At 31.4% G+C, this 19,298-nt stretch overlaps 1 protein-coding gene across 3 annotated transcripts in view; it reads right to left on the bottom strand.

The window, feature by feature from the left end:
* Positions 1-19,298, bottom strand: part of LOC123694068 — a 62,810-nt gene that overhangs the window by 22,124 nt on the left and 21,388 nt on the right. For all 3 annotated transcript variants that reach the window (XM_045639368.1, XM_045639369.1, XM_045639370.1), the window contains exon 3: positions 15,392-15,556. In XM_045639368.1, the coding sequence (XP_045495324.1) occupies positions 15,392-15,556 (165 nt within the window). The remainder of the gene's footprint in view (positions 1-15,391; positions 15,557-19,298) is intronic.

Here is a 19,298-nt window from a genome sequence, read left to right on the forward strand (position 1 = left end):
AAATAAATTGTAATTTAATAGGGAATAACAAATTATAGGTTTGTAATATGAGTGCTTATCTACATAGTTTAACCCGCTAAGCCTTTTCACACTTTTTTATTATTTTATTTCTATAAAAACCCCCAGAGTTAGCGTAGAACCTCCTCATTATTTTGAAAGCCCGTTAAAAAATATATCCATCTACTATAATATGAAGACAAAAAGCTCAAAAAAGATCAAAAGCTTATTGCATTTGAAAATCTTATAGATAAACCATCTGTGAAAGCCACATAACAGTTTGTAAGCATTTAATCCACTGAGGCGGCAACTATTCCTTCATTGTAAGAAATAGTACGGAAGGTATGAGACATTTAGGAGTAATCTGGCGCACATATTTCTGGTTAGATAATAACTATGTTTGAAGACGCTCACTATACAACCAGTGCCGTTATAAGATAACCTCTAAGCTTCACATAATATATGTTGGACATTCTGGATCTAAATGTGATTATTATTTAAAACTGTATGCTTCAAATAATTCAGGTTCGAATAACAACAACGTTAATTTGAATGGTATTATTTTAGGGTCGTTTATATTATCTTGTCTTAAAATAGAATATTGTGGTCAGCGCAGGGTTCAGGTGTTCTCTACACATTAAATACCCTAAGGCTGTGTAAGGGTAGTTTGCTTTATATTTACAATGTTTGTGTCAGTCTGTTAGTTCAGGCTTCGCAGTTAACTACTTTATCAAGTGTGCGCAGGTAACAGCATTATATTTTCACAATGTTTTTGCTGAAAAATAATCTGTTTAATTAAATTTTAAGCTCGGATTTTTTATTTTCAAACACTGTTGTACGAATATTCTACAACTAGTTATAATATATTATCTACAATGTAGATCGTACATAATATAGTACCTAGTAGTTTTCGTCTTTTACAAAATCATCTCCAAGATGTGATTGCATAGATTTATGAGTTCAATCAACATGAATTTTGTTTTTAAAGAAATGGAATAGTTACTGCTGATAACAATTTTTGGTCAGAAAAATCAATTTTAGTATTCCAATAAACGAAAACAAAAATGCCGATTCATGGTCAATTTAAAGCAATTTTGGGCAGCGGCCGCGAGGGTTAGGCATGAATTAAACATTACCTAAGGGAGTCCAGTTACAATTTGCGCAATGATCTCATTCAATTTCCACGAATCCATACGATTTTGCTGATAGAGTATTATTTTTTAATATTTACCTACGTATCATATTTTGTTTATTGTTCCCATTTACAAAAAAAAAAGACTGCGGTTGTTAGCAGTTGTTATCCCCAACAATACATTTATAAATACAAAATGTAGAAAACATGGAAAACGTTTGGAATATCCACAATTACAGCTACTTGTGCAGATCTACACGTTTGCAGACATAAATAGTCTTCTTAATAAGAATATGATTGGTTATAGACAATCATTACAATAGTTTCCCTCCATTTTTGGTCCACGCTGGTCACCTCGTGACCTTTCTCTTGCTATACAGAGCGCGTGACTGGTCTCTAATCCGCTGAGCATAGCTTATAATAAAACAATGTAGAATATTGTTTTGTTTGATTTTAAGCAAATATAATAATTACGTATAATGTAGTTCTATAACTGATTTATTGATTTCATTATTAAATCTGTCTTATATCAAATCACATACAGGTTGATGAAGTTTAATTAAATTTATTAATGCATCTATTGTTAATGCTAAATATCCTATAGAGTTGAAAACTGGAATAATCCGACCTATTCACAAAAAGGGTACGCGAAGTGAGTATGAAAATTATCGCCCGATAACCATTCTTCCGGTATTAGACAAAATCGTGGAAAAATTTATAGCCGAACAAATGCAGAATTTCTATGCCGAAAATAAAATTTTATCTGTCTCCCAATTTGGATTTCAACCGTGTAAGTCAACTTCACAACTTTTGTCAAAATTTACAGATGAAGTAAACTCATGTCTCGATAACAAAAAACATGTACTGCTACTATTTATCGATTATAGTAGGGCATTCGATACACTCAGGCATGACACTCTTATACATAAACTAGACAACTCTGGTATTCGTGGACCTCTTCTGGGATGGTTTAAAGATTATCTTGCTAATAGAAAATTCCGTGTAAAAGTAGGCGATGAAATGAGCAATGAAATGACCGTCACCGAGGGTACAGCACAGGGCTCTGTGTTAGGACCTTTATTGTACTTGGCGTATGTAAATGATATGGAACATGTGATCAACCACTGTTCTATCTATCAATATGCTGATGACACCTGTCTAATAGCCTCAGACAAAAATATTAATACTGCAGCTCAACAGTTACAGGAAGATTTTACGCGTATCCTAATGTGGTCGCACGACGCGAGTCTTGTCATTTAAAATGTTAAGAAAACAAAAATAGTACATGTACACTCGAGTCATTTGAAAAACTTTAATAATTTTAAAATCACGGCACACAATCACGTATGTCTTCACAAAGCTACATATTACAACCCAGACTGCTCGTGTGAATGTGTGGACCAAGTGCCTTATTATACTTACTTAGGACTAATTGTTGACAATAGATTTAATTGGAACCATCATATAAACTATGTGTGTGATAAACTTAGAGCCATACTCTCAAAATTTTATATTATCAGAAATAAAATACCATACAAAATTCTTCTTTCTATCTATAGATCATTGGCAGAATCAATAATACAGTACGGTATCACAAGTTATGGACGCACATTCAATACTTACATCGATAGAATCACAAATTTACAACTAAGACTAATCAAACAAGTGTTGATAATTATTAAAAAAACAAAATACCCGACTGCACACTAAAAAAAGAGTAAAAATCCTATATTAATTACTCCCGTGATTGAAATGAATCTAATGATACCGCATACATATTTTTTTAAAGGGAAATTTAGAAAAAATATTATTATGTCTTTATCCCGTGGGACTTTTAGGATAAAATGTATCCTATGACACTCCCGTAATCAAGACAAATCTAACGATACCTCATACATCAAAATCCATCAAGCCGTTTAGGCTACAGGTGGTCACAAAGGAAAAGACATACATACATACTTACATACACTCGAAAAACATTACCCTCCTTCTTTGGCAGTCGGGTAAAAAATTGTACCTATTAATATTAAAAACAAGTTTAAAGATAAACCTCTCGAACTATTTAGCTATTGTAATGTACTGCCAATAAGACAAATGTTTCAAAAGTTTTTTCTCATAGAACAATTTCATAAAATAAACTTTCAAAATCCCATTTCGCATCAGTTTGCTACCAGACAAATAACTAATAATAAATTAATTATTCCTAAAGTACACAATTTTTATGGGAAGCGTACGGCAAATTTCCTATTACCCACTATACTTAATTCTATGCCACAAAAAGTCAAGAAGGATGTTAATATTAAAAACTACAAAATAATATACAAAAGATATTTTCACGAATTAATTAAAACAATAAAATAAACATAAAAACAACATTGTAATTTGTAATGAACACCCTGTAATAGATAAGGAACCGGTTTATGTACCTAGTTACTTCTGTGAGCGACTGTGAGCGTTGCCACAAACCTCGTAAGGTTTCGCATCGCAAAATTGTATTTGAAAGAAATGTGAAATTTTGTTTTATATTAATAAAATAAAATAAATAAATTGAAACAGTTCATAAATAGAATTAATACCACCTTAAGATCGTTTAAATCACAGCACTATACAGCTCTTTCATTTATAAAAATAACTATTATTATTTCTTCTTTTATTTTTATTGGCCAATTCCTTCGCTATCCGTAAGCCTTTTAGACTTCATTGTTACAAAATGTTTATCCGATTCTACTTGGATTGGTTTAACTGAATCCCCAAGTCGACCTCACATTACCTAAGGATGTCTTCCAATTTGCTGTCAGCGTTAGTTGAATTCTCTAAGGTGTCGAAATGTCATTGAATATCACTTTGCGGATAACGAATCGATTGTGTCCAATTGTGTATGTACCCAATATACCCAATAACATCGGTACAGGCTTATCGTGAGATCTTTCTTAGATTTGTTATATTATGTTGCTGGTCATTTTGGAAATTTTGTAGGTGAAATTGTTTTCACTTCTATTATGTTTTATTGTACATTGTGTATTGTATGTGCTATGTATCGGTGATGCATTGTGAACAATTCGAAATGCGTAGTAACACAAAACTTGGCTTTTGTTAATAAGTACTTAATAGCAAAAATATAGTTACCTACTTAATGATGTTTCATTTTGGACCATCTTCTATATAGGAACAGATATGTTAAATGCTAAAACAATAATCATGAGAAAGTATTTGGCCAAGATAAATAGTTTAATAAATCAAACGGTAACAATTCTAAGAAGGAATGTTGTCATACTAAGTCTCACTGAGTGATAAATCGTGACCCGCTAACTTTGCCAATATCGAAACTATGAATAACGGTGACATTTAGTTATTGTTCTTTTACTGTTTAGCCAGATTTAGATAATAGTTTTAGCAAATATGCAGCTTTCGAGTTTAAAGTATTCCATTGCCCATACGATGTTACGAGGTGTGAAAAAAACTTTGTACCTAGTGTGTAGATACATTTAAGTTTTCTGCCACGGTCTGTATAATTTTATGTGTTCACAACTCGTCAAAAGCTGTTTAGATTCGCAACATATTATCATGCTTTATTTCGATCTCATAGTATTACTTATTGTCGAGGAAAATTTTACTACCTAAGAACATAATATCAATTTGGTACAGAAACATCCAGATAATTAGCTTTATAATTCTGTTTTCTGCATATAGAAAATAATATGATAATATTAGCAACGTTGTATCATAAGCGCTGCTTTGTTTATTATCGCGTATTCGTGAAATACCCGATGAGTTAATGAAATCAGGCGTCCCATTGTACGTATAAGTGGGTGAATGTGGGCATCAAACAATGGATGCTGGACGGAATAATAGCGATAAATTGCACTGAAAGCGATAAGGCTGTATGCCGTTTTCACAGCTCCGTATATTTTTCTTTTTCATAGAACGGAATTTGGTTATTCCGGAAAAAGGCGGCTCGGATGCGCATCATTAGCGATATAAAATATAAATGAGGTTCCCGAGATATTCGCAAACGTAAAACGTATTTTATTCAAGTAAAGGTGGATTCTTTCTGCAGTACGCTCTATTTTCTATTCTGAATTTTTAAACGTTCACGTTTAATGTTTTATTGTGTTAAATTACGTCTATTATACTTTAAATGTACAGAGTAAAGAGTTTTCTTTATTCGTAGGTACATTTTTAAGTTAGACTAATTGAAGCGAATATACTTACATATTTATAAAATTGCAATAAATATATTTTATTAATGTACTTTAAAAGCATGAAATGCATTTATGTAAATGAATGAAGTTGCTAGTAGCTTTTACTAGTTAATTCCAAACATTTTATGATAAAAATATTCAGAAGGTGAGTACTTTCGTTCACTTTTCACACACACTTTTCACATCATATCACACTTTTAATTTGTAACGGTGATATACAAGTTTATTACACAAACAATTAATTAAAAGATACATCTATGCATACCTATAATAAAATTGTAGGAAAGTCAAAACTCAAAACGTGAATATTTTTTAAAAGAATATTTAGTGCGTGATCTACAATCGATATCGAAGAAAACAATATACTTAGCTTTCAGAAATTTTGTCTGTTTGTCTGTATGTATGTCCGAGCTAAACTAAAAAAGTACTGATTTAGGTACTTCAAATTTTGCAGGAATTTTATTGACAGGTCGGGTCAACATGTTGGCTAGGTATATAATATTATTTTCACGCTAAGACCAATAGGAGCGGAGCAATGCGGGTAAAATGTGGGGCACAGCTAGTGAAGATAATAAAAAAGCTCGATTTTATCCTCATAAGTACATGACACTCCCACATTACCGATGGCGTAGTTCTTGTTACGGATCATCGGCTGCTTCCGCAATCCCCGCTGTGTGCGAGACGCATAAAAATCACATAAATGCAGTGCTGTTAAAAATACAGTCCTATTTTATTATGTTCTTTTATGTTTGTCAGAGATAATGGTTAGGACGTAGAATAAGTGATAAGTTGTAGCTAGTAATGGAAAAGGAATAATTCATTATATAGGTAAATCTGTTTCACTGCTTTTTTCTATACAATATTTTTGTAGAAAAACAGGAGGAAAAATAGTTTTATTTTCTAACTCGTAGGATTGAATCTATTTATCTGACCAATGAGTAGATTGATAGGATCAAAAAATAAGAAACAAACATGATGAAATCAATTACTACTAATTAGATCCATTGTAACTGGAAAACCATAACAACCTCCAAATTCATATAATCAGTCATAACGCATGGGGCGTTAATAAACAACTACATATAGTTTAATTAATGAATATTCAACGAAGTTTTCCATTATAATTATATTCAGTTTAATATTTTGATAGCAAATATGAGCGCTTGAATACACATGGAGTTTAATAACCTATATTGGTATGTTTAAATACGCCAGCTAATTAAATAAAGTGCGTAATTCTTACTCATTCTAAGCGTCATTATCGCCTTGAAAGTCGTTAAAAGCATTTCTTTATGATCGCAGATAGATTCACAATGAAGTCTTTCTCACGTTAATGCTGGTATTAAATTATTATCTCACAGTATAAGGTTACTCTATTACTCGTGTCGTTAGATGCTTTCTTAACATTTTTCCCGCATACTCGATAATATTGACAATCTTTTGTTGGAGGGTCAAATGTCAACTTTCTATATAGCCAACCACTAGCTAACAATGCACTTTACCGTGTATTGTTTATTAGATAATATGTACTTTTCTTTTATTATAAGAATGCACGGTCTTATAGAATAGTCATTGAAAAAAATTTAACAAAATGTAACATTTTTTAGATACTGCTTTCCGAATCGGTGGTAATTGTTAAAAATATGTAGCTAATGACGTTTCAAAAGTGCTTCTAGAAGAAGTCTAATTGAATAAATAAATGTTTGAGTTTATTTATTTTATATGTTAAGGTAGAAAAATGTAAATAAAAATACATAAAATAGGTAACAACTTTTTTTACGTTATGTAAGAAGAAAATTAAATAAAAAAGCACTTCTTATACCAACACTCAACAGACAGATAAGTATACCGATTTGAAACGATTGACGTCATCATTAATAGTCTTTTCCACTCGAACAATTTTTTCATCAATGCCATAGGCGCACGCTTGAGATTTAAAACAAATCGAAGCACTTCTAGTTATCTATCAAACTCAGCTAAAGCGAGGGGCGTTATATCGTATTAATTCAAATAAGTACAACACGAAAGGAAAGACAAATAGTGCGAGTGCTGATAAAACGATTGTAGCTGTCGATCGATCCGAATGATGAACGAGTTTCTGGCTTAGATTCGCGGCGCACCAGATGTGTGTGCCAATTGTGGATTCCAACAAAAGTAAGATAAGAATTTTTCTTCTGATTCATTCAATTTCACAAACAGTTTTGTGTTTTGTCGCCTTGTCTTTGGTTCAGTTTAAGAGAGCTTTTACTCCGATACAAAGCCGTATAAATATTGACTAAGTTTTCTATTTTTTAATGTCATAATTATAATAGAAACACTACGAATGTTAAAAGATCACATTTCAAACTTTTATTCACAATATCTATGCGTACGCAAAAGTTGAAGCCAAAAGCACAAAGGAATAAATAAAACATTACTTATGAAAGGACGTTGTATAAAAATATTAAAGGACGTCAAGAGTGTTTATGCGTATTTTTCTATTAATATTATTTTTGCGCGTTTATGAAATGTATCCAGTAAAAATGGTAATTTAGGTCGCAAGTAAACGTGACATTGTGACAAGGGTAGCACCCCTCGCATCAAAGGAAGTAATGAACCTATTTTGTACGAGATTTAGGAATTTAATTGCCGCTAAACGTCAGCTTTTTCCTTTACAAGTCTCGTGTTGATGGGCCTTATTTCCTGCAGCTAATATCCAAATAAACTTTGATGAGAGTTTAGAATTTCCTAAAACATGTTTTGTTACGTTTTCGGGATCCGTATGTAAGAGACTAAAACAATAATTATTTGTCTGACATAGCCATGTAATCAGCGTATCTTAGGTATGCCGTAATTTAACGCGCTAGTTTAATATTTAATGTCAGTAGGGTTCATTAGTTTATGTTTCGTCAAAGAGATTACGACTCGAAGTATGTAATACGAAGAATAACAAATTATGTTAATGCTACAACGCTAATCCTATTCTATCCACCCGGTTAGCGCAATTACGTAAAAATTGGAAGATTTAGAATGCTGGGGTTTCAGACTGCTTTATGTTAAGAGAAAATAAATACTAGCTTCATACACTTCAAGAAATTATGCTTTTATTGTTTCAGTGCTTCTATATAAGCAGTTAATCGAGAACAAAAACTACGAACGTATGAATATGGCATAGTTTAACTTTCATAACTCAATGCGGTAAATTTTACAAAAGAGCCTGAACATTGTCTAGATAGCGTTGGCACTATTGTTTTTAAACTGTTGTATCATGAATGAGCTTCTCACATCACCATTGTAAAAGTGAGAGAACGGTCCATTTAAATTTTAATATTGTTTCAGCAAATCTGGAAACGTATAAAGAATTTTTGACACGCTACGAAAATATTTGAAACTGTACTTTTTAGCACTTATTTCTTTTGTACTTCGCTCTTTTCAGTCCATTAGTGGCTTTTTATTTTTTTTAATACAACCGAACGTGTACGTATTCTATCTCTTTGATTAAAATATGGAAGAAGGTATTTTGGATCTTGTCCGTATTTAATTAAAGACCACCGAGCTTTATCTATATTAAAAATGGTTACTGAATTAAGCATTATTAAAATTTTTATAAGCGTACTGCGGTAAAAGTAATCACTTCCTTGGCAACAAGCGCAAAAGGTAAAGTTTATACATTATACAAGGCTTTGGGTTTTGTTAGGATATACTGGGTTTTGATAGAATGACGATCGAAAAAACTTTTTCCAACCGATAACTCTCTCTTGACGTATTTTTCTATCCTATGAATAGAGCAAATAATGTGGGCCGAAGTATTGGCAAGGGAGCTTTGGGCTGTGCATACAAATTGAACGCGCAAATGAGATAAAACTGTTTTTACTTTTACGCAGGTAAAAAGCCCCACAATGGAACCGTAATGGAAATTTCTGATACAGCGAGGTAGCTTAACGGTCGTGTAATGTACTAAATAAAACATGGCGTCATCGCTTAGGGCGGAATTATATTTCAAGGGAATTTTGTATGAAACAAATTAAGGACGTTTTTTCATGAATACGTGAGAATTGTTTGCGCTTACAACCCAAGTGTGTCGTTCAAACAATAATTTCAGTTTGAGCCGTCTTTTTATTATTTACTGCCTTTTTCCTACTCATTGAAGTCATGTTGAAATGTTATTACCGTGTTGAGAATGAAAATTCAATTTTAACTCCTTCACAAAATAATAAATACGTTGGATTTTCTCGACGATATTCACACAAGGCAGCTTGCGGAACTTACTAAAATATATATCCGAACGGGAAATATGGCTTCTCCCTGGGGGAGAAACTCCATACCTGTAGTTCCATACCTGTTCCATATAACAGTGTCTACATGTAAGTATTGAATGTTAAACGAAGGAATTGGTTAGACAACAGTACAATGTTTTTATAATGGAGCGAGGCGCTTGCCGAGCCCGTTTTACGTCATCGCCTTTGTCAAATATTCTCTCTACGAAAGAAATATTACACACACGATTATTATTAAACCTGCTGTTACGTAATGTATTGTATGTTGTTTTATACATTATATTTTTCTATTATTTAAACTTTTATCATCCTATATGTTTTACTATATTTGGCATTAAATTTCCAAAAAACTAACAAGTACGGTATAAGTATCTCAAAAAGGTTCACAGGAGCTCATTCTTCGTTGAGGATGTTTGACAATGGATCCCAAAGTCAAACTACTCAACAAACAACACCTTTCAATGACAAAAGAAATGTTTAACACGAACACAATAGATATATCCTTTGCGGTATTACGTATATAATATACTACAGATAGAGATTTACCTCAAAGTTCTGAAACACGCCATCTCTCAATACGCACTAATAAATTAATCACTTAAGGGAACCCTTCGTTAATTATAGTTGGTTGAGAGCGGTTACACGTATATCTATGATTGTGAATTTCATCTATATGTCAGAAATGTATGCTACCAAAGTAATTAATAGTTTAAACTTTATAGCGTTCATTTCACACAAATGGGCTAGCGACTTCTAACGTAATTGTATTATAACAAATGAGAAGAATATTTAAACGATTACCTAGGCTGTTTACAGAAGATTATATTATATAAAAAAAAATCTATACGTACAAAGATTAATTATATTAAAATTTGTTTTCCAATAGTAATGCAAAAAAAAGGAACTTCGTAGTTCATATGTCTATTACCTTTTGAGTTAAGACTTAGACGCTTCATCTCCTTAAAGAATAATAATTAATCAATCTATAGCAGTGTCAACCGGTGAACACAAAAATATGCCTAATAAGTTTTTTAATTTAATTCAAATTAACAATAACCAACTTTATAGCGATTAAAACCGCCAATAGAACGATATTCTCTTCAATTACAGTTCTAAGTACACAAACCATAATTATGCGCATGTTTCGATATCTATTTCCGCCCATGTAATCCCTTTCAGTATCCCTTACTCGTCCCATCGTATTCGCGGCACGTACAAAACCAATACTCTGGTAATGCTCGTGTTTTTCAATTATGTTCAACTACAGACGCCAGTGGACTGTGTTTTGTCCGACTTCTGATTTTATCGTTTTAATTTGTCATCTGTTCGGGATAAGTTTTTGCTTTGTTTTGTTGGCGTATTTCGTGTTGTGTTTACGAGATTTTGATCGTGAATTTAGCTTGGAGGAGGATTGGTTTTGTTTTTATAATTGCAAATGTATTGAATCTAATGTGAAGCAGATTTTTAATGCTTACTCTACTATTTAATATGCATTAAGCTGAGAAAGCTTTATCCCTTATTATGCAACAGTTAAGCAATTTTCAAATCAAATCCTACTTAATCGAACATTAACGAGTTAAGAAGAGTATAACATAAAAATAACCATTCGAAATTTGCATCTAGCCATTCATCATTCTCATTTATCCCTGATTTGGTAAGCAATTTCGGTCCTTTGTTTTCCTTGGGCACTCTTCGGACCGCATAACGTTATTTTTGTATTAGATTACCAAACGCTTCAAGAGGGATAAGTATGTTCTGAGAGCGGCGAAATGATGTCTTTCTAACATTCGTCGAGTGAGTTTGTGTTCCATTTTCCCTACGTCAATTTTTTATCTATCTTTCTAATATATATAAATCTCGTGTCACAATGTTTGTCCTCAATGGACTCCTAAACCACTTAACCGATTATAATAAAATTCGCATACCATGTGCAGTTCGATCCAACTTGAGAGATAGGATAGTTTAAACATGTAGGTACCACGGGCGAAGCCGGGGCGGACCACTAGTAAGAGTATATGAATCTTCAGTTATAACATGTTATAATATAGGTACATTGGTGCGTATGTTGATCATAAAAATATGAATGAATGAATGATTTTGTGATAAATTTTGGCATGAATAAAGATTAAAATTTGGAGAAGGACGGAAATTTTATTGTCATGAAAATAAATTGTAATGCAGTGTGGAGCGACTGTCGTGATGTGCAGTATGTAAAATTAGGAACAACTAAATTTTGATTTACTTACTCATTCTTAAAAAAAATACCTTATTCTACATCGATAACTCCAGCTTTTTGTATAATTTATGATTCCATTATAATAGAATTGTGTTAGGCTTAATATTGCTATGCGTTCCCCATTTCTAAGATTTCTTAGTAACCTAAAAAAGTTCTATAGACCTAGCACAAAAGCACACGATTAATTTGCCTTATAAATCCTTTTGTGTGCTCGTTCTACTTAAATATCAAGAGATCTACAAACGAAACGTGCGCCACTGGAAACGCAAGAATATTTTAATCTATGTTGTATAAAGATTAAAGATTTCTTAGTCAATTCTTCCATATATTTTAATGAAAGGTTCTTTCTATAAACTTAACCTTTTATGAATGTGGACTGTGGTTAAGGTTCTGAATTTTTTTTTTATACTTGTATTATTACGGCGGTTCTCAAGTGCCTTTCGAAGTTTATCCGAATAGCATTAATTAGTTCGAATCATACTTTAAAATACATGTCTTATAAAATAATTAAATAAAATTAATATTTGGTCAAAAAATAAAATAACCCACAAAGGAATAATAGGACTTTATTGTGTCATACAAGGTAGAGGGATAGAGTGACAGACTACGTAAAGCTCCGCTGAAAAACCTTATCATTCCCATGACAGTTTTCTTAGACTGCGCGGGCGGAGCTGCGGGTGGAAAGATAGTTTTAAATATTATGTCTTTGCCAACTTTAAAATACTTATAGTCCTGAATCTATTCTTTGCGTCTTAAATTCTGTATTAAATACAAAAACAATATAGAAAAATTCTATTCTTCTACTCATATATGAGTTACAAAGGTGACAAGACCGAAGACCCATTTTCAACAAAGTTAAATGTTCATTTTCAGTAATGAAATATACTAAAGTGCTCCTGGCGTTATAAAATAGAAATAATATTGTTATTTTATGGCAAAATAACAACGACATTTCGTGCATGGTAAATAGGTGAACGAGTAGCGTCATTAACGTTAGTAGTTAGTACCTACTGAATTAAAGTTAACATCGGAGTATTATGGCCTTTTGTCGAAAATGTAAATGCATTTGATATCATTTTAAAATTATTCAATCGTTTTAGACTTTTATTATATTTATTGATGGAGTGGTTTAGTCGAATGTGTGTACGAAAAATGTCGATATTATTTCAATCATTTGGTCCTAAGTAAAATTAATATTTACAAAATACGTTTCTGTGTGGAAATATAAAAGAAATTACAATTTTCTTAATTAATGGATGACGTATGGTTTTGTTCTTTTATAAAAGTTTTCTTATAACAACTCGAAATATGTTGGCGGATCCATCTACTACTTTCGCAAGAAGTATATTATTGAAGTAGGATTCGTAGGATAGTAGGTTTTTAGTTATTAGTAGTCGATACGGTAAAATTAAACGTGGAACCAAGTAATGTCTACAACAAATTGTACCAATATTTTACACTGATTTAAACTGGAATACATTGTTCCAAATCTGTCCATTTTCGCAGCTTCCTAACAATTAATACTAATTTTAAGCTTTCCCGGGGCACTATTAAAATAGTTTCCGTGGTTTTTAACTTTCGCCACGCTCAAATATGATTGTTACTGTTCGCCCAACAAAGTTTTACATTTGCTACCAGTTTAATTGTAGTGACATACACTTTTTAATACATAGTTAAAAGTCTACTTATTGAAAAAAAAATTTTTTTAATAAGACCCCAAAAGTCAAAAGTTTATAATCAAACACAAAAGACAATTTTAAAGGTTTGAAGCAATCGACGTAGCGAACGTTACAAAAATAAAAGTTAGTACCACCAGCCACAATAGCCTATAACTTCATTGAACTTTATAATATAAACAAATTTTCACCAATTTTTGATACTCTGTCCTCATAAGTAAATGATAGAGATCGAGTCAAGTTATAAATATTTTTCAATTTTTCGTACGTAATATTAATATGTAAGAAGTTTGATATATCTCACATACACCTATATGAAAACTTTTAACACACGTTACCTCAAGCAATATATTTTCTAAATATCTATAAAGCAAATACAATTTATCATCGGTAGCATCGCTGAAATAAACTAAGTGAAATAGATTGCGTTCAATATGTTCGTTAGCGAGCGATATTTTTCGCTTTAGAAAATTTCTAGGGTTTCTACTACATAGTTTCTGAGCTACAAAATTTTCTTATCCAATTATGCAGCCTGCACTGCAGATGTTTCAGGTTGAAACACAGATAGCACGTGTATTGAAATGATTTGGAATAAATAAATATCATAAGTGTTTTACTTGTGTAGTAACAATGATATTTTATGCTAGGTACTTATATTTATATTGGACGGAGTGCAACAGAAGCATGAGGCCTTCGACTTTTTTTGGGTTCCTAAGATTCAGTGATTCATTATTCAAAGTTAAAAATTTAAAATATACCTTGAGATAAGCACTAAAATATAATGATTATTTCAAACTGAATATAAGTATAACTAGGTAGTTACTATTGTAGCAAATTAATTCTATGATTCTTTATGTATCATAAATATTGTACATTATGTAAATTGTTACAAATTATAAATACTAATGGCTGATTGTTTAATTTCGTGAATGGAAGTAGGTTATTGTTTCCATCTGGGGATCTGTCTAAAACCTCCCTAAAACCTAGATCTAAATTATGTTGTTTTGTAGGTGGTTATTGAGAACCATCAAGATTTAACGGTTGTTCTACGTTTTAAAATAACCAAGTAGTTCAAAAACAGCACATCAATTTGTAAAACAATTCGGATGATACTTTCCGAAAACAAGCTGATTCACCTACGTAACACATTTAAACGGCCAAAACAAGTAAATCTTTATGTTTTGAACATAAAATCGATTTTTCTTTAAAGTTGGTTCAAGCTCTTGAAAATCGAGTGTTTCAATATCTACTGAGCTCGAAGCAGTTATGCCAAGTGTGTTATGTGTATGAGGGTTATTGCGTTCATATTTTATATTCGCAAGTTATAATAAATCTTATCATGTTTATATGTATTTTTCGTTTATCTGAGAGAAAAAAGCCGATGTTTTCAAACAAGAATATATTGGAATAAGGTTATTTATGTATTCGTATAGGGTGATAATATATTTTAGAGCAATGTATTTGTTTATAAGATATGATCAGTTCAAATGTTTACGAAGCGAGTAAATATTCAATACTTATCAGATAGTAATTTAATTAAAAAATAAACATTATTAGATATTATGTTAGTGTAGTCTGTAGAATATGCATATAGTGGTGCATGAGAGTCGAAAATGTTGTAAGGTCGTCTTATAATTATTTAATATTTTATACCTTATTATTGTTAACAATGTTTAATTATCATTAGAATCCATGTATATACAATAAATTTTTGTAGGTAACGGATAAAAAAATAACGATCTGTCTCGTTAATTTTAAATATACCATTGCATCAAACTCTGTGAAACAGTATTTAAAAGTATGATCACCCATACATACTTTGGTAAAAACCCATACTTTCACGATTTCCTCTCACCCTTTCTCGTCAGCAAAGTGATTAAAAAACATCTTACCATCCGTGATAAATGGATATATGGCACGCAACTCAGCTTCATACTCTTCGAGGGATATGGCCGGTGGGATGGGAGGAACGTAGTCGTCCTCTGGCGACCTCTCTGAACCGTAGCCCTGGTCGAAACCAGGGTCTTGGAGTTTCCATACTGGCTCTGCATCGGAACCTGTCAAAAAATATATATTTATATATTAGGTTTCTGTGCTAATTGGACTAGACCATTGAGAGTACAATAGGATTGTTGTTACCCATTTAATGTTATAATTGTCTTTGTTAAACTTGTTAGCCAAAAAATAAAATACTGCTAGCTTACTACTAGCGATAAAATTCAAAATATAAACTTATAATGTATTTTAATAAGAGTAACATTAGTAGTAAGCTAGCAGTCGTAAACACCACGTGGGCTTTTGAATTATCAAAATCTTTGAAGTAATCTATTCTTATTTTTTATTTTCCTAGTTTCTTATTTTTTGGCCAACAATGAGGAATTCATAAAAAAATTTATGAGATAAAAAGAAGACAATGGCGCAGAAGGAGAGAATAATGAAGGCAAGCTGCCGAATCATCTAAATAATTAGCATTTATTTTTTGAAAATCACTTTACTAATATTCTAGTTTAAAGAAAAACACCTGAAACAACAATGAACATTAAAGTAATACTAAGAATAATATAATGTTTCGTCGATTACACTCCTATTTCGCAACAAGAAAGTTGCGGAAACTTTTTGTTTGAAGGCATTCATTTATTTTCAAATTTCATCAAATTTTAAAAGAATTCGATTTCAAGAAACTGAAGAAATATTTGCATTGCTAATAAGTTTTTCGTGTTGGAATATTATTCCTTTTCAAATTTCACATCAGATAAGTTATGCAACAGTTGAACTTTGATAACTCCCAGTTATAGAACTATCGTTTTAATGGAGGACAGAAGAAGTTGAGGGACAATTCAGTGTACAAGTAATCAATACATAACGGCAAGATAATATTTCAGCATTTTAAATAGAGGCTATATAGACATGTTTCTTGTTAATCATATCAGTAAGAATTTTTTTATAAATATACCAGGTTTCGTTTAATTAAAAATATCCGTTTTATATTCGTTATAAAAACCGTATGAACATGATCTTTAATTTCAGGAAACGCTACCGCCCATCGTTGCGTGATAGCCTGTTAATTACTATTTTGAGTTCTCGTTAAAATAAAGTTTTTCTGTTAACATACAATGTGAACTAAAAACGAAGCTTTCGCGTGCTGTAGATTAGTTAGCCGGTTGTCTCGGTTACGAACATTGATTTATTCCTCGCCATGTTTTATTTACAATGAACACTACAAAGAATTGGCTTTGTACGCTCCGAATAAGAATCATATTATACAATACATTTCACTATTACCGTGCAGCTAGCTTGATAAGATACGATGAATATATTTTCTTAAAGCTTGCTTTTAGTACTTCATCTATATATTTTTTAAAAAATCTTGAATGTTTATATCGATATGTTAAAATAATATTTTTATACAATTTGTTGTTGTTAATTTTATTGTCAAAGAAAATTATTACAGTGAATTTCTTAAAAAAATCAAGTTAAATTAATCGTTAAGAAATAATTTAATTGATAAAACGTCTACAAAAAGTTGTGCTAATTTCCTACTTTTTAGCACAAGGAGGTTAGGTAAATATAAATACAATTAAGGTTTCTGTTTAGCGTTTATTAGATCAAGAACAGTTACTTCATATCTAAATAATATGTATTCCGTATTTCCGTGACCAAGAATTATTTTACTGATGGGAAAATATGCGTACGTATCTATATACGTTAAGTTAGTTAGTTTGAGATAAGTTTTTATAAAAATTCAGATACTTGTGATATCATGGTATTAATCTAATTGTCTAATATTTTTAAAATGGGCTGTTTTTTATGTTTAAAGTTTTGCTAGATTTTCATTGGACAATATAAAGATGCTTCGTCCCAAAATTATGAAAACGTGATAAGCGTAACAAAAGAATCGTGTCGCCCTCATTTACAAACATTTTTCACAGTAACCTCAATGAAAATATTTTTCATAGAACATTAATATTTTTATATTTCAGGTTTCTACTACGTCTTGTTAAATATAATTGTATTATGTACACAATTAAACTAGCATGATCCTCATAAAATGCAATTATAAGAAGACACAATTTACAAATGAATCATTATAATAAGTGCGTAAAAAACAAGTTTATTTTCAGATAACAAAAGATATGATAACAATAGAAGATGTAATAATAAAGTATAAAAACGTAAACATTAAAAGAAAAGTCAGTGGAGAAAATGCAGGAAATACAATAGCCAAGTTATGTGAAACCTTTTTATAAGGAACTTCTTCACTTAGAAGAGAATTAAACTTTCCTCGACCGCTCTCTTGTAGACTCGTAAAAAATTAACGAAGTTTTAAGTCGTTCTATGGGTATCGTGTAAAAGTAGCTTTTTAATCTGCAGGGAAATATCTGCGGTTAACGATAAGATGGATTAAAATTAGTTAATAATTTAAAACAAAGATTATTGAAATAAGTGGGCACGTTCCATTTTAAAATGCCTTCGTCGAAGGTATTGGTAATTTGAAAGATTCTAAGAATAGAAAAAATCCACGGAGAAAACGTTATGATAAAAATTATGAATATACCTATTATTAATAGGCATATTTCAGAGATTTCAGAGATATCACATCTTTTGTGCTACAAATAAAAAATTACCTCTTTCTGTAAGAGTAATTTTTAGTGATAATTTAAGACGTTGTTAATATAGGTAATACAATATATCTACAAAAATACTATCGTGTTATGATTTCATGCATTCATGAAATACGATAATCGATATCATTCAATCAAAAAGTCAATTAAAATTCTGCGGAAACGGCCGTTAATATTTTATACTTATAAAATAGAAATAACGCAAACAATAAGGTAAAAAATCATTAAAGCGTACCGGTCATTATTAACAATTTTCAATATAAAAGAGAATCATTGCGACATAAAATACAAATAAATAAAATGAATGCAACGTAAATGGAGTGCGAAATATTTGATCAAGCCTGCAATTTATCACTAGTGTTTATAAAGTGCTTTAGCTTGCAATGAACAACAATTAATGCACTTTAATAAATATAAAGCGAGCGATTTGTTTATTATATTCGCTTCCTTTACAGTTCGATGTCAATGGCAGTTAATTTGCAGTGTTTATAGGGTTTCGTGTTAAACGTGAGGAGGTAAAAGTTAAGTGGTATTGGATGGAATGTGTATGGTATACGTTAACCTCATATTTATTCATAAACATATTTTCTGTTGAATTTTATTTTAATTTTTAATTAATTAGTAATTGGTTAATATTTTTATAGATATACGTGTAGTGAGTAGGTACATAAATAATAATTATTATTCAGAAATTGGGGAGTTAGGAACGATGGAATCATTTCGAAAAATTGCGGGGATAAAGATGTGTTTATTTCGGCATCTACATAATATGTGATTTCATAACTGTATTAGACAGAAACGGGAAAATATCTTGAACGCCCGCGCCGTTAATAGAATCACTCTAAAAGTGGTTCCATTTTCGAATTTTCGCATACATTTCCCGATATTGGAACATGACCTAAAATAACTTTCATTCGAAACATATACCAGTTTTATCGTGGTAATTTTATAAATGTATTGGTTTGCGGTCGGCTGGTTGTCCTTGACCTGCTCGTTCGGAGCGCAGTCTGTGACGTCATCGCCGAGTTTTGCTAACCCCTAAGCCGGAATTATACAAACTTGTCGCAGCATAGGTTGCGTTTATAGCTTCACTGCATTGTGATGCTAATATAAGATCTTTACGGCCACGAAACAGCAAGAATGTGTTTGGAATTCCGTTTTAATGTAAACATTTTTT

The sequence above is a fragment of the Colias croceus genome, chromosome 8 (genome assembly GCF_905220415.1).
Source record: "Colias croceus chromosome 8, ilColCroc2.1".
Classification (NCBI taxonomy): Eukaryota; Metazoa; Arthropoda; class Insecta; order Lepidoptera; family Pieridae; genus Colias; species Colias croceus.